At 40.9% G+C, this 15,307-nt stretch overlaps 1 protein-coding gene across 1 annotated transcript in view; it reads left to right on the plus strand.

The window, feature by feature from the left end:
* The window catches only part of ANO2 (anoctamin 2), a 313,194-nt gene that overhangs the window by 244,413 nt on the left and 53,474 nt on the right, over positions 1 to 15,307 (plus strand). The window contains exons 19-22 of the mRNA XM_019482201.2: positions 3,855 to 4,056; positions 10,065 to 10,176; positions 10,995 to 11,052; positions 11,947 to 12,047. Of these exons, the coding sequence (XP_019337746.1) occupies positions 3,855 to 4,056; positions 10,065 to 10,176; positions 10,995 to 11,052; positions 11,947 to 12,047 (473 nt within the window). The remainder of the gene's footprint in view (positions 1 to 3,854; positions 4,057 to 10,064; positions 10,177 to 10,994; positions 11,053 to 11,946; positions 12,048 to 15,307) is intronic.

Consider the following 15,307-nt stretch of genomic DNA (forward strand, 5'->3'; position numbering starts at 1 on the left):
TGCCAATTTGAGCTACACACCTGTCTCTCTGTTCTGCATTCAGCTCTTTGGCTGCAATCCAATGAGGTTTTGTATCCAGATGAGATGCAACCTTTGGCTATTACATACTTCCTCTGAAGCACTGTTCTAGAAAGTAGATGTCAAGCAAAGTTTTCTGAAAGATGAAAATCTTAGCAGTTACCTCAAGGAAGATAGTTCCAGGCATTGGCATCACCCACAGCCCTCTTCTGTACTCTTTAGTTTTGTCTCTGGGCACAGATACATGGCAATATTTACTCCAGACTTTCCCCAACTGTACTGCAGGTAAAAGTTCAGCAGACACATTTCATGCAGCATTACACTAGTATAAGTCACTGTATTCTGGGTTATGTTGCCCCTCTGTGAGTAAAAAAAATAACCATAAGCCAGTGCAAGTTACACCAGTGTACCAATGATGTTCTGATCCCTTAGTTCAGTGGTTGTCAATGTTTGCTGACGACAGGTCAGATCGGTCTGACTCGAATCCAAGGTGGGCAAGTGCTAGGACTCAGCTCCTGCTGCTTCTTCTTTCCACTTCTTTTCCATGTCACCCAGGTGTGATAAAGCTCCCTGCTGCCCAGGCTCCCAGCCATGGCATGGTACGGTGCAGTGCAGCACAGCACAGCATAAGCAAAGCTGCCTGGCATCAAATGCTGCCAAAGTCCTCTCTCCACAAGACAGATCCAATAGCTTCACAGGTCAGTTGTAGCCCACTGCTTTAGTTTCATCTCAAAGTGACTTTTTACTCCATGCAAATTGTTTCCCCTGACATCCACCTGCAATGATGTGCCCATTACAGGTGGCTAGCTTGGGAGAATCAGCACTGTGTCTGCTGCTTATCATGGAATAAATCCACTATGAAGTAAAATTGGGCATAAATTATTGTGTCATATATCCAAATCCATCACTTCTATTTTCATGATTTAATAATGCTCCCTGCTTTCCCACATTATATTGGATACAGACAAATAGAGTGGTGCAGAAGAAAACCAACTAGTTTCACAGTACAGACTCTCAGCCTGCATCTCTGTTAAAGCCAAGTTATCACACTCTTACCTATATTGCATTGGTGACAAAACTAAACAAGAAAAAAAAAATCAGCCAGCATGTGTTGCATGGAAGTAGTGGCTGGGTGATATTTTCAGTAGAATTGTGTATGTAACCCAAGGTGTTTTGTTTAGCTTGAGATGAAATGGTTTATCATGGCCTCAGTCAGTATTCTCTCTATATATGCTTTTCTCTTCTTTTGTTTTATATACTAGTCTGCATATGACCAACCCTCCTCCCCCACAAAAAACAACCAACCCTCCCCCAACCTCCCCTCCCAAAACACCCAACAGAGCAACACAAAAAATGAAACAAAACTAAACAAAATGTTGACTTAACAAGTCAAGTGTTCTCTTTTGGAAATACCATAATGAAATGTCCTGAGGTTGTGAAAATGAAAGATTGCATTAAAATGTCAGAATAAAATAGTTTACCCTGCTTTATTTATCTTTTGGCTTAAACTCTTATGAAACTGGATCACATTCATAATAATGTTTTCAATCCCTCCAAATCTCCACTTCTCAGCAAATTTACTGTGAACTAGGGCTGTGTGAAACAGCACCGTTTCATTTCGACTTCTGTTTCAGTGGGGAAGTGTTTCATTTTGAGTTCCATTTTGTTTCGAAAGCACTGTTCCATTTTGTTTCGTTGAACCTGTTTCTCTGTTTCGACGCTTTGCCCATAGGCTATAATGGGGATGCACAAAATTGCCTATAATTTTGTCATCTTTTGCCTGATTCAGATGAATCTTGCAGAGATGGTAGCCCCTTCTGAGGCCATGAAGTTTGCCAAGTTTCAAGGAGATAGGTGCAGGTGTTTCTGGGAAACTGCACCTCAAATTCTTGAAAGCAAAACTCATGTCGCGTGTGTGTGTTAAGGCACAAAGGGGTGAAAATTGCAGGCATGCTAGCCCCTGCCGAGGCCACAGAGCATGCCAGCTTTCAAGGAGATAGGTGCAGGGGTTTCTGGGAAACTGGTCCTCAGGCTGTTGATAAGCAAAACTTGTGACATGTGTGACTTTGTGTTTGTTAAGGTGCGCCCTCACTGGAGCAGGGGCCTCTACACAACACAGTCACTGGCCAGCTACACAGTCAATATCAGAGCAGTTCTCCCTCCCTCTCCTTACTTTCTGTTTCCCTGCAGGCAATCTCAGCTTCCGTTTTGAAACTCAAAATGTTTCAAAACTTGAATCATTTTGACTGCTCTCATTTTGTTTCGAGGCTGTTTTGAAGCCCGTTGTTTCATTTTGATTTCTCTATATCAAGCTTGCAATGAGTCAAAACAGCATCAAAATGAAACAGCCAGCGAAATTTCTCACAGCCCTACTGTGAACTGAAAAAAACCCCATTAAGTTTCAATGTCAACTTACGTGTTTAGCTCTTGCTTCTTGAAAACAGTGCCTTTTTCTTGAGAGTTGCATTGGGTTTAGGGTAGGGGAGACTTTCTATTGCCTCTGAACCTCTCTCTTGTAGATTTTGTCTGGCCTATATTAATTATGAAGGGATTAGACTAAAAATAGTCCACAGGCTGAAGTGCTAAACTTAGGTTGGCCTGTGATGTGTGCCTGTGCCCCAAGGCTAGCCAAATAATTATAACAATCTAAACTTTTGCATTTATATAGACTCTTTCATCCAGGAATCTCAAAATGCTTTACTAACTATAATGAACATACATTGGAATTCTTGCTAAAGGCAAAAACAAAACAGAAACATGAACCCTCTCTTCACTTCCTACATATGGCTCCTCCTCTAGCCAAACTAGTGCTTCTGTATAAAAATGAAATATATGTTTTAAAATTACTTATTGTTTCATTTATGCTTTTTGAAGCTGGAATTACACAGCTCTGTGAAATACAAATTCATCTTGTGGGAACTTGATTTCCTGGTATTGTCTGACTTTTTTCATTTCAAGTACTGAGGTCAACAAAATACTATGATTTTTATGGAAAAACAAGGTAACATGAACTCAAAGCAATCCTTCCATAGTCTCCAGAGAATCCAGTATATTAAGATAATGGAGGAAAACATTTCCTTTTTGTCTGTGGCAAAACTTGGAAGAACACCAAAAACTGAAAACGCCTCAGTCCCAATTCTACTGTGTGTAGTGGAAGGTTGGATGATTACACCTTGCAGAGCCATAGTTAGTGCCCTTACTGGCAGGCACAGCAATACAGCTGTACAACGCACGGTAGGTTGGGAGCCCTCATTTTATTTCCATGTATGAGTCCCAAATGAGCAGAATTTCAAATAGGATAGGTTGAGGTTTAATCACAAAAGGGTGGGGCAGTTATAGGATCATGGTGGGTCAGAGCCAGTGTCCACTCCATTCATCATCCTGTCTCTAATCATGACCAGCACCATGTGATTCAGAGGAAGTTATAAGAACTGCATGATAGGTGGATATACAACAATTCTGCACTATAGGTCGTATTCTGCTATCTAGTCAGAAATGGACTATGGCAAAGTTTAATATCCTTTCCAAATTTTCTCTTTTCACTGTTATAGTAACCCTGTATATATTTTTATATCTACTTCAATATTGAATCTCTGGTATAATTTGTTAAATTCTTGGCCACTGTAACTTCCTTATACACTGTGCAAAAAAGTGTTTCCTTTTTTGCCATGAATTTCCCATCTTTTAATTTCACTGTACATTTCCTTGATTCTGCATTACTTTAATTTCTGCTCCCTCAACACCAATTTGAGGAACAAATCTGAGCTATGAGCATTTAAATGGAAATGTTGTGTGGAATAAAATATTTATGCTAACCTCTGTGCATTTCTTTGCAGATTGCACTGACATTTTCAATAGTCTTTGGTGTAATTGTGTACCGAATTACCACTGCAGCAGCTTTGTCATTCAGCACAAACGAGAAAACCAGGTCAAACGTTCGAGTGACTGTGACTGCAACTGCTGTCATCATTAACCTGGTTGTGATCCTTATACTTGATGAGATTTACGGAGCTGTTGCCAAATGGCTGACAGAAATTGGTAAAGCTGTCTCATCCCTCATTAAAATGTTGTATATATTGATAATAGAGAGTATGCAGGAAAGTTCTAATAGGATTATTTTCCATAGAAGAGTATCACTAAAGAGCATATCTGCAGGCTAAATGGGTAAAATTTTCCAAATTGCCTCAGTAACTTAGGTGCCTAAGTCATATTTGCAAAAATGAAGGCAGGGACGGATTCAGTTTGGTTCTTCAGGCATTTAATGGGACTTGGGCACAATTTAGTTGGCCATTTATATACATACATTTTCTTTTTTGGATGTGCCAGATCTCCACACACAAGCTGATCCACACCGTACTGCGGCGTGTGTAGTTGTATAAGTGGTGAAATGCATATTAGCATACAGAAAATGGCAGCAGTGCACCTTTGAGGTGTTTTAGTTCAAAAGCAGACCACCACCATTTTCTGCATGCTGGCACATATTTTGCCTCTTATACAACTGCATGCACCACAGTACCAGCTACTTTGAAAAGTGCCCGGCGCTGCAGTGCATACATATGTAAAAATGCCCAAGAAGTGATTCAAACTGGGTTTGTGCCAGCTTCCATAAAATTCTTAGGCATCCAAATTTATTAGGTGCATTGATTTTGGACTGTTAAGTTCCCTTGGCCACTACAATAGGCATTGTGAACATGGTCAGAATGGATTCAAGGCAACACATCTGGGCATAAGACAGCACCTAACTACTGAACTGGACTCTGTTCTGACTCGGCTTATTGCTGGGATTTACTTAGCTTTCACATAAGTCTTTAGAGAGGCCACGGCTGGTAGGCAGAGTTTGAAAACATATATGCTACACTGACAGACTAGAATTCAGCTCCAAATAGGGGCTGTGCCCACTTTTTTGCCCCAAAGCCTATTGAATACAACACTTGTAGAGAAGGTGGGTGACCTAGGTTTTAGCTTCTCCTCACCCTGAGAGGATTTGGATCCATGTCTCCCAGTATGCAAGAAGCAATGTCTGCTCCACTGGTTATTCCTCACTTTCCTCGTCCTCATGTCATACTTAAAACCAATCCTGATAGACTTATTCAGGCTATACTTCTACTGATGTCCCTGCAAGAAGCTAGGAATCAGGCCCTTTTAAAATAATCTCCAGTGCCACACATTGGGCATGTCTACATGTTCATTAATGCGCTGTAGTTGCTGCAAATTAAGTTTAGTACTTGGTTAACTAAGTACTAAATCAATGTGCAGTAACTTGTAGGCCTATGCGACATGACTAGTATTCACTTCTGGTTTGGATTTGGATTCTGCTGATTTGGGGAACAGTGATTTGATTCAGTGATTTGAATCACTGTCCTGATTCAGCTGAATCTGATTCAGAGATTCAGCCACTGCTGAATCTCTGAATCAAACAGGCCCCATCCCCTGCCCTCTCTGAGCCCCATCAATGGCTGCCCTGCCTGGCCCCAGTGTCCCGACTCTTTGAAACCAGAAAAAAAAAAGCCCTGCACTTACCAGCTTCTGCCAGGTGGGGGGGGGGCAACCCCCACTCCCCCACGCTGCGTGGGGAGTTCTGCCATGACCCCCCAGGCTTGTTAAACAAACAAACAAACAACCCTTTTTGTTTGTTTGTTTAAAGAGCTGGGGTGCTGGGGCTGGGCAGCCATTGACGGGCATGGGAGATTGGGCAAGGGTCGGGGAGTGCTCAGGAGGGTGGGGGAGCAGGCAGGGGATGGGGCCTGGTGGAGGTCCGCCATGGTCCACTCCCCATTTCCCCCTCTCCCCGCTACTTACCAGCACAGACTCTAGGTCCAGCTCCCTGCAGTGGTGATCAGGGACTGCCCAAGTTTCCAAATCTCTCTGAAGCTCTCCAAATCTTTTCCGAATTGATTTGGAGAGCTCTGAATCAATTCAGACCTTTTATAGGTCTCCCAATTTGATTTGGATTCAGCCACCAAATTGGGCCAAATCTCCCCTGAATTGAATCAGCACACGAAGCTTTGCACAGCCCTAGTAACTTGTCCTACTGTGCAGTAGTGCTGGTGCATGGCTTTTTAGTGATGCTTCCTGCACAGTAGCCTAATACTACTGTGCAGTAGCATATTAGCATAGTTTTTGCCTGTAACGCTACTGCACAGTGTTATTCTACATGGTTCATGTTTTGCGTAGACACACCCATTGTGTCACAGTTCATTCAGTCAGCTATCTCTAGTGCTAGCCTGTAGGCCTGTGCAAAGCGGCAAGTATTCAATTTGGATTCAGCCCATTCAAAGGACAGTGATTCAGTTTAGAGATTAGAATCACTGTCCCGATTCAATTCAGCTGAATCAGATCTGAAAGATTTGAGTCTGCTTCAGAGATTTGACCATAGACTAAATAGGCAGCTAACACAGCTGCCTTCAGCTGGTAAGTCTGCTGGGGTTGGGGCAGGGGGGAGGGAACAGGCATGCAGGAGGGAGGGATTGGGTCTGGGGCTGGGGCTGGGCCTGGGGCTGGGGCTGGGACAAGCTGCCCAGCTGGGGAGGGTGCAATGCAGGCGTGGCTCGCTCCAGGCAGGAGGGCGCAAGAGGCAGTAGGTCATAGCCCCCACTCCTGGCGGTGCTGCCTGCACCTTGCTCTGCTGCTGCCAGCCCCTTCTACCCAGAGTGAGCTGCATCCGCATCCCACCTCCCCCCCATGCCCCGGCTGGGCAAGCGACAGAAGGGCAGGGCCCCTGCTCCCAGCACTGCCATGCCCACATCCCGTGCCCCCCTCCCCAGCTGGGCAGCTTGTCCCAACCCCAATCTCTCCCTCCCCACTGCCCCTTCCTTCCCCCCTCCCCGTCCCCTAACCCCAATGGACTTACCAGCTGGAGGCAGCTGTGTCAGCTGCTTGTTTAGTCTATGGCTGAATCACCGAATCTTTTCCAAATCTATTTGGATGCTGTGAATCAATTCAGAGCTTTTAATTGGTGTCCCGATTCAATTCAGATTTGGAGATTTAGTCCCCGAATTGGACCAAATCTCCTCTGAATCGAATCAGCTACTGAAGCTTCGTGCAGCCCTACTAGGCTGAGATGCCAACTGTAATTTAATAAGTTAAAAAAAATTATGTTCATTCATGCTGAAAAATGCTCCTTTCCTTGTGACCTTGCATATTGCTCAGCTAAACAAAACAACTGCAGTTTTATTTTCTCACACAACTTCCTAGATATTGCTTGTATCATACTGCATTTTTCCCAATTTGCCTGCAAATTTTTCCAAATTTGGTGTAGGACCCTAAGGGAGAGGAGTTTGCACAAATCTTTTCCCCAAACCTTCATTCATTTTAGCTCTGGTTCAGGGTGGTACCTAAACACTGAGTAGTCCCATGGAACTCGGTGGAATTACTCACAAGGTTAAAAGTTATACATGTACTTGAGTACTTAACTGAATCAGTGCTTAGGGCAGGAGACAGCAATAGTTTAATCACAGGTGACATGGAGGGTTAAGAGAAATTACTTCTGGAATTAATGCTACACTTGTGGCCTCAGCCAGGGAGTAGTTGTGCAATGATCATGTAGACTGTTGACTTCCTGACACGCAGTGAAAAGATCAGTGAAAGTGCAGATTACACCTGTTTCAAAGCATCAAGTTTCCCAATGCTGACTGTGATGCCTCACTGCCAGGATCCAGGTGGCAGCAACCTTAATTCAGATCTTGTTCGATTCATTGTAAATGGGGAGCAACTCCATTCAAGTCAAGGCAAAACCAATAAATGTAAAGCAGTTATAAAAGCAGAATCAAGCCTCTTCTGGTTCTGTGCATTCTTGTGTAGTAGACCATATTAACTGAGGAACACAAGTTGCTTGTACCTCCACAAGTGTGGAGACTTTCCCGACAGTGGAATTGGTTTAATTGTGCTCAATAGGAGACCATAAAGGGATCTTCTGAAGCTATGGGTGGGGTATGCATTGCCTTCCTGCAAGGAAGATCCTCTCTGTTGGAGCCCCTTATGAGTCAGGGGCATGGGTTCTTCCCCTAAATGTAACCTTCCAATCCTGGGGATTGCCTCACAGCCATAAGGGCTATTCTTTCTGCTGGTTCCCAAGCAGACCTGTCCAAAATGTGACCCATATTCAGCCTGTTCACTGCCAGGTGGGCCCAAAACCCATACATTTTAATGAAATATTTCCATAAATTCAGTATATGTGTGTGTGTGTGTGTGTGTGTGTGTGTGTGTATATATATGTGTGTGTGTGTGTGTGTGTGTATGTATATATATATATATATATATATATATATATATATATATATATATATATATATATATATATATATGTATGTGTGTGTGTGTGTGTGTGTGTGTGTATATATATATGTGTGTGTGTGTGTGTGTGTGTGTGTGTATATATATATATATATATATATATATATATATGAATGAAGAGCCAAGGTCTAAAGCTTCAGATGCTCAGCCTGTTATGGGATGACTTTTCATGAAACTAAAGAACATAAGAAAAATAGAATTGAACCACCAGTGTTACAAGCGATGTGGCATACTGGTAATTTTTATTAACTTGGTTCTTATTTCAGCATTTAAATGTAAGTTTACTTCTTAAGGAAAAAAAAAAAGAAAATCCTTTGGCCCCTCACCAATAGTTATTCAATTTACAGTAATACTTTCATAAAATTCTTGAAACCGATGCAATTAATCCCACTTCTTATTTAACATTTTAATTCAGCTGCAGAGGCTGATTCAGTAAAATATCATAATAAAAACCCTCTGCTCTCATTGTGACTGTACACTAGGGGACACGGGCATGGCAGATAAAAAACCCAGGGAGAGTCTTTAAAAGGCAAATCCTTCTGTTTTATGTTTAAGTAGATTAATTTGAAGAGTCTACATTTTGCACTTTAGAGGTCTGTTTCCTGCAAAGTGCTGAGTTCAGTGAAAGTTGAGGACATTCACCATCTCACTGGATAAGTCCTGGTCAATATAACGATTTACTGAAAATGTATAAGCAATTGGGTAATGGATTTTTAAAAGTTTTATCAAATAAATTCCTGTAGGCACAAAGGCTGAATGTGATGGGGAGAGCTGTGGAGACAAGTTGGCCTTATAATTAAAGCACCTGAGTGGGACTTAAGAGCTCTGAGTTCAAATCCTATCAAAGATTTCCTATGTGACATTTAAGTGATTGCCTAAGCACTGATATAGGAAGCTTTTTGAGCATGTGCCTAGTGGTAAGCATGTGAGTAATCAAATCAAAGTCAATAGAACATCCATACTCTTAAAGTTACAGAGTGGATGCTCAGGTTTTTTTACTAAATCAGGGCTTTGAAATATTTTTGTTCCTTCCTCAATGAATTGAGATTACCAGCAATTCTCTAATTCAGAAGGTGTTGTTAGGGTAAATTTGTGATGGCCTGGCTTCCATTTGCCTTATGGTCCCCTTACACTACTCTGGCCTTAAAGCAAATGAGAATTAGAATCTAATTAATCAGTCATTGCAACAATAATGATATTCACCAACCTCTTCTATGCTACAGTGGTGGGTGTCATATCAGAAATGTATAATGATATCTAGGGTGTGTGTTAGAACACCTTTTGTAAGAAGAAGTTTAACTGGGAGGCAAGTATCAATTTTCTGCATTTTACAGATATGGAAATTAAGGCACAGGAAGGTGAAATGACTTGCCTAAGATTACCCAGCAGGCCAATGACAGAGCCAAGCACAGAAACAACGTTTCTTGGTTTCTAGTTAAGTGCTTAACCTACTAGGGGTCATATAAATATCAGGATAGATAGTGAGTTGGAGTATTTTCTCAGGGCACCACATGATGGTCTGGCTCATTGTGTAATGTTTGTGCTGATATGCGTATGTCGCTGTGAAATAATTTTAACTGAAAGCAAAAACTGGAATCTTTAGGAGGGAGAAAAAGGTGCGGATATATTTCTCAGTGTCATTTTGAACAAAAAATAAAGTATACTTGCTGTTAACTATAAAAATATAGTTCTGGTTTAGGTTTGCCTTTATTGCCAGATAATTTGACCCTTTCTCTTGTTGTTTTTATCCTCAGAGGTACCAAAAACAGAGAAAACCTTTGAAGAGAGGTTAATATTGAAGGCGTTCCTGCTGAAGTTTGTGAACTCTTATGCACCAATTTTTTATGTTGCCTTTTTTAAAGGAAGGTAAGATGAGTTTAAAAATGTTATATTATTTTAAATGGAGCCATACTAAAAACACCTAATGGCACGGAAGAGTCGCAAGGTGACTTTCACAGTCGCTATCGGAGTCCTAGCATGTGTTTGTCAGTGACCTGAACTGGGTCATTCCAGCCCACAGCCTATAAAGGTTGCCAACAGCTGATCTAAACTATTCTAGACCCATCTAGCCTGCTCTTAAAAACTACCCAGGATGGAGATTCCACAACCACTCTATATAATCTTTTCCAGTGCTTAACCATCCTCATAGTGAGAAAGTTAGTTATTTCTGAATATCTAATCTAAATTTCCCTTGTTACAATTTAGGACTGCTGTAATGAATAAATAGCCCTGGAGGAGTTGGGACTAGGGCAGGGGTGGACGAAATATGACCTGCAGGCTGGATTCGTCCTGCCAGGCCATTCTATCTGGCCCACAGGGCCCCTTCAAAAAACAATTATTACTGGCCTGCAGCTGCCCCTCTGAATTATGGAATTAGAGCCTCACAGTGGGTCAGTCCTCCTATTTATATATTTGAATGTTAACCTGAAGAGGGGGAGTAAGTTATTAAATGGAAAAATAAATGACAATTTTCCCTAAATTGTCAGAGACTCAAAGAGAGGTGCAATCCTTGAAACTCATTTGATTTAATTTATTCAGGATTGACTAGAGTTTGAGCCAGTGGGGTCCTTCTAAAACTCATGATAGAATGACTAAATTTGAAATGAGCTGCTGTATTTGAGAAGTATTCTTTTAACTCTAATAATCTTTTTTTACCTCATTTTATATACTCCCATTGCTTACAGATTTGTTGGCCGTCCTGGTCGGTATGTGTATGTCTTTGATGGTTACCGAATGGAAGAGGCAAGTAGAAAGGAAATCGAATAGAAAATGTTAAAAAAGAGATATGGTTGAAAGCGTTGAAACACACACAATAGTTAAAATGCACTTTATTTGTCAAAATGTTACATCTACAATACAAGAAAACCCCCAGATTCTATTAATCTTAGGCACCTGCATGGCCTCCATCTCCAACATATCTGAGCATTTCAAAACCTTAAAATGTGTTTATTCTCACAACACCCCATGTGCTAGGAAAGGTCTATTTTCCCCCAGTTCCAGATGAAGTCTTTATGCACCGAATTGATCATGATCACACAGGAAGTCTGTGGGAGCGTGGGGTGCTGGAACCACGTCTTAGGCTCCACTCTCACCACTAGATTCTCCTTCCTCTCAAAAATATTCAAGTCTAAGAAAACTGCTGGTAAGGCATCTAACCACTCCATTCTCTTAGACCTTGAGTCTATGAACATTTACACACAAACTTCCTTTAAACACTTACCTTAACACCAGTAGGATCAATCAAGGGCTTAGAGAGAAATATTTGCAAGATCGAAACCTTTTCGTTTCCATAAGGGAAGCAGTCTGTTGAATGAATATTGTTGGTACTGAATTATATTTATTATTATAAATATACAGGAAATATCTTAAAATAATATATTGAAGGCCCAAGGTACATTAAGTTCTTTGAAAATTCAATATATTTTTCCATAGTGCAATTTATATTGGCAGTTCTGTAATGGAATGGAATGGAACCTGAATGGAATTGGAGTAACTGATGGATTTTTATTTAGAAATGTCTTGGTTATATGGGATTGTAGGTTCACGTCAATGTATATAGAACGTACAAGCTTTTACTTTTACACAGATTCTTTGTATTAATTCCCTCTTCATGCTGTCCTTTCTATTCACTTACAGTGTGCTCCAGGAGGCTGTCTGATGGAACTCTGTATTCAGCTAAGCATCATTATGCTTGGAAAGCAACTGATTCAAAACAATTTGTTTGAAATTGGAATCCCGTATGTATTTCAGCCTTTTTCTATTACCATGCGCTTGTTCTTGCAAGACTGCAAATTAAGGGCCTATTTCTTACGTCACTGAATGAGAGTGTTGCTACTGACTTCAACGGGCTCTAGTTGAATATACCTAAAATGATGATAGATCACATTTCTGGTTGTGATTAAATGAACTGACTGTATTTTACCTTAAATGATTGGTTCTATCAGGAGTAAATGGCTTAAAGAAATGATTGAATACATTAAATAATTGATCTAAATTAATTTCAGAAGCCTTGGAAAATAGACAAGGTATGATAGATGTCCTGGGAAGTTTTAAAGAAGCTTTCAGAGACACAGTGTTGAATACAAATTAGTTTAAAATGGGATGTGGGGGGGAAAAAGCATTAAAAAAAACCTTAAAAAAGGCTATTTGAACTCTAAGTATTCTGTTGATTTACACACAACATCTACACATTTTTTATGTGCCCATCACTCTCTCAGAGCTAAATTATGGGGGAAGATCTTGACAAGCTATAAAGCAACTGTCATTGCCATAGGAAACCACTGACAATGTAAGTTGTTGTCTACAAAAACATATGCCTCTGTGAACCTAGGTCACCTAGGTGCCACCATGCCCTATTTTTTGCCATAGGAAGGTTTATTCATAGAACTGAATTTTGGCTTGTGTGTTGAAAATGCTGGGAACTCTGTATCCCCAGTGGCAGGTGGGGCTGCAGACAAAGGTCCTTCATAGAAAATGTCCTACTGCTGATTCCTGAGGCTTCACTTTTGCATTTGTCAGGTGCTTCCTGGCCTGCAGTTGGTGGCCAAATTTTCTGCACCCTGCAGAGAGACAGGGTTTTGTGGGTGTAGGTAACATAATAGCTTAGCTTACTGCTTCAGCTCCACTGAAGCTGTTTAGAGTTAACGAGTGCTGAATTACATCCTTAGGGACAGTTCTGAAGATGGGGAATAGGAACCTTAATGAGGCTTCTGCATAATTGGGCACCACTGAGAGGAGCTTAAAAACTGCATCCTTTTTTCCCTTTGCCCCAGCAAGAATTTTTCATGGCTAAAATAAAAGCAAAAAATATGGACCTGAATTATTCAAAGCTTGAATGTTCTCGAGTCAAGGTTCACCAGAGGGGCCTGTTTTCTCTCTGAGTCTCATGGAATTTAGAGTATATTCTGAGAAAAGGATGGTAAATTGTTCCCAAGGACTCTGACATTTTGAAACCTTAAAGCTTTCTCAGAGAGAACCTGGTGTGATTTTTCTCCCTCTTCCAAAAACTTACTGCTACTGGGTTTGTTTAATGGGAATTTTATGATGTTATAAATACCGCATTTATTATCTTTGATTCATGAAAGTGGAGGCTGATCCAATCAAAACACAGAGCTACTGTCAGGTTATTTCTCAATTCCCTGGCGGCACTGCTCAGTGCAAGAATGTGACGACCTCATCCCATTTTTCTCTCTCATTCCTGCTCCCCCTTTGGCAACAACCTACAGTGACCTCATTTGAAAACTTAAATAACTATTTAAAAACAAACATGCCTTCATTCTCCTCTTGTTATCACACCAATTAACAATGCTGTCTTTTATTAGCAAACAAGCCTTCACTTTTCTGTTGTATCCTGTTGTAGTCCTGTCCCCATTCTCACCTAAACTAATGCAGTCTCTGTCCCTCCAGCCCTTTTTGACTGCCTCCTTCACGTATTCCCTCTATTCCACTGTCTCCCTGTGACACCCATCTTTCTTTCTAGATCAACCCTTTTTCATCATTAGGCATTTAAGTTTCCTACCTTTCTCACATTGGTCCCCATTCCTGTCCAAGAAAGGGAATGTAGGGAACAATCCTGTTGTGGCTGAGAAATGGGCTCTATAGTCTAATGGGCCTTTTTCATGTCTAGCTTTAATGGTGCTATAATTCCCTGTTTTGCACCTGTCTCGAGGTGAACAAGCGAGTCGGTGAAATGAGTACAACTCTCTCTGCAGCCTCTGGAAAGATGGAAAAAGTGCCATAACTCTGTTCTCCCTTGCAGAAAAGATGTAACAAATATCACTTTTCTATAGGCATTTGAAGCTTCCCTTTGATTTTTTTTACTTGGGATGTAATTCTCTAACTCAAGTCTCCTCTAAGAGAGGTCTTGTTTCTGACTGAATTCTACAAATTTTCAGAATTATTTCTATGGAACCCTTTTTGGCTTCACTGCTAATAGACCTGTTTTAGCATTCTTAGCCTCATTATGATCTGCTTCTCTTACTCAAAAGCCAGGAATAATTGAAATGCCTGTACAGCTGAGAAGGGTACAGGCTAGATCCAGAAGGAATAACCATCCAGTGCATGCACCATGCACTTAAATAGTTGGAAACGTCCGGCTGACATCTTAATTCTACCTTGTCCACAATCAATGTTGATTGAAGACTTCTGAAGTTAAGTGTCAATGTCACTCCTGTTTCGTTCAATTGTCGGGACAAATTCTAATCTTGCCTAGTACTTTTACAGCGAAAACTACTTCATAGGTATGATAGATGTAACTTTCTGGTTTGCTCTACTTTTCTGTGATTTCTTTTTTCCATTTTGGTGTCCAAGAATATCAATACAACTAGATAAATGCAGTGACACCGGAATTATGCTAAGCCTTCTTGAATCACAGCTGAATGTATGTTCTCTGGGGCTGGAATTCACAAGTTTTAACAGATGTAAATATGCCACAATTCATTCAGATGTGTCAGATACCATAATTTTCTCCTCCTTGCCACAGCCATTGACCCTGAAGTGTTTCAGGGTTTGAGAACTCTGCTCTACAGCTCTTTTATGACTCCTTTTCATCAGTTCCATATTCCTATCCATACTGCAAAAATCCATGTGGTTATTTTATTATCCCCTGCCTCTAACTTTGGTGACAAACCCTTAGGGTGAATCCTGGTCCCATTGAAGTTAATGGCAAAACTCCCATCCACTTCAGTGGGGTCAGGATTTCACCCTTTATATCCAGCATTAGTTTCCATTGCTTCTTTCAAAGTGCACTTAAATATGTTGGATGAGAAAACCAAGAGCCAATAAAATCAATTTCAAGGCACCCGTTCATAGCTGCTGTGCTGTATGGTGCATTTTAGTTCCTAATAAGAGTACTTAATTAATGCTAAAATGTATCTATTGTTTACAGTGGAGTGTAGGCCTGTAATTCTTAAACATAACCAAAACCTCTGTTGACTTAAACGCTGGGAGTTTTGAGCATGCCTAGGGCACAGGGTTGGATGGTAAATATATAACACAG

This window comes from Alligator mississippiensis, chromosome 4 (assembly GCF_030867095.1).
Source record: "Alligator mississippiensis isolate rAllMis1 chromosome 4, rAllMis1, whole genome shotgun sequence".
NCBI classification, from domain to species: domain Eukaryota; kingdom Metazoa; phylum Chordata; order Crocodylia; family Alligatoridae; genus Alligator; species Alligator mississippiensis.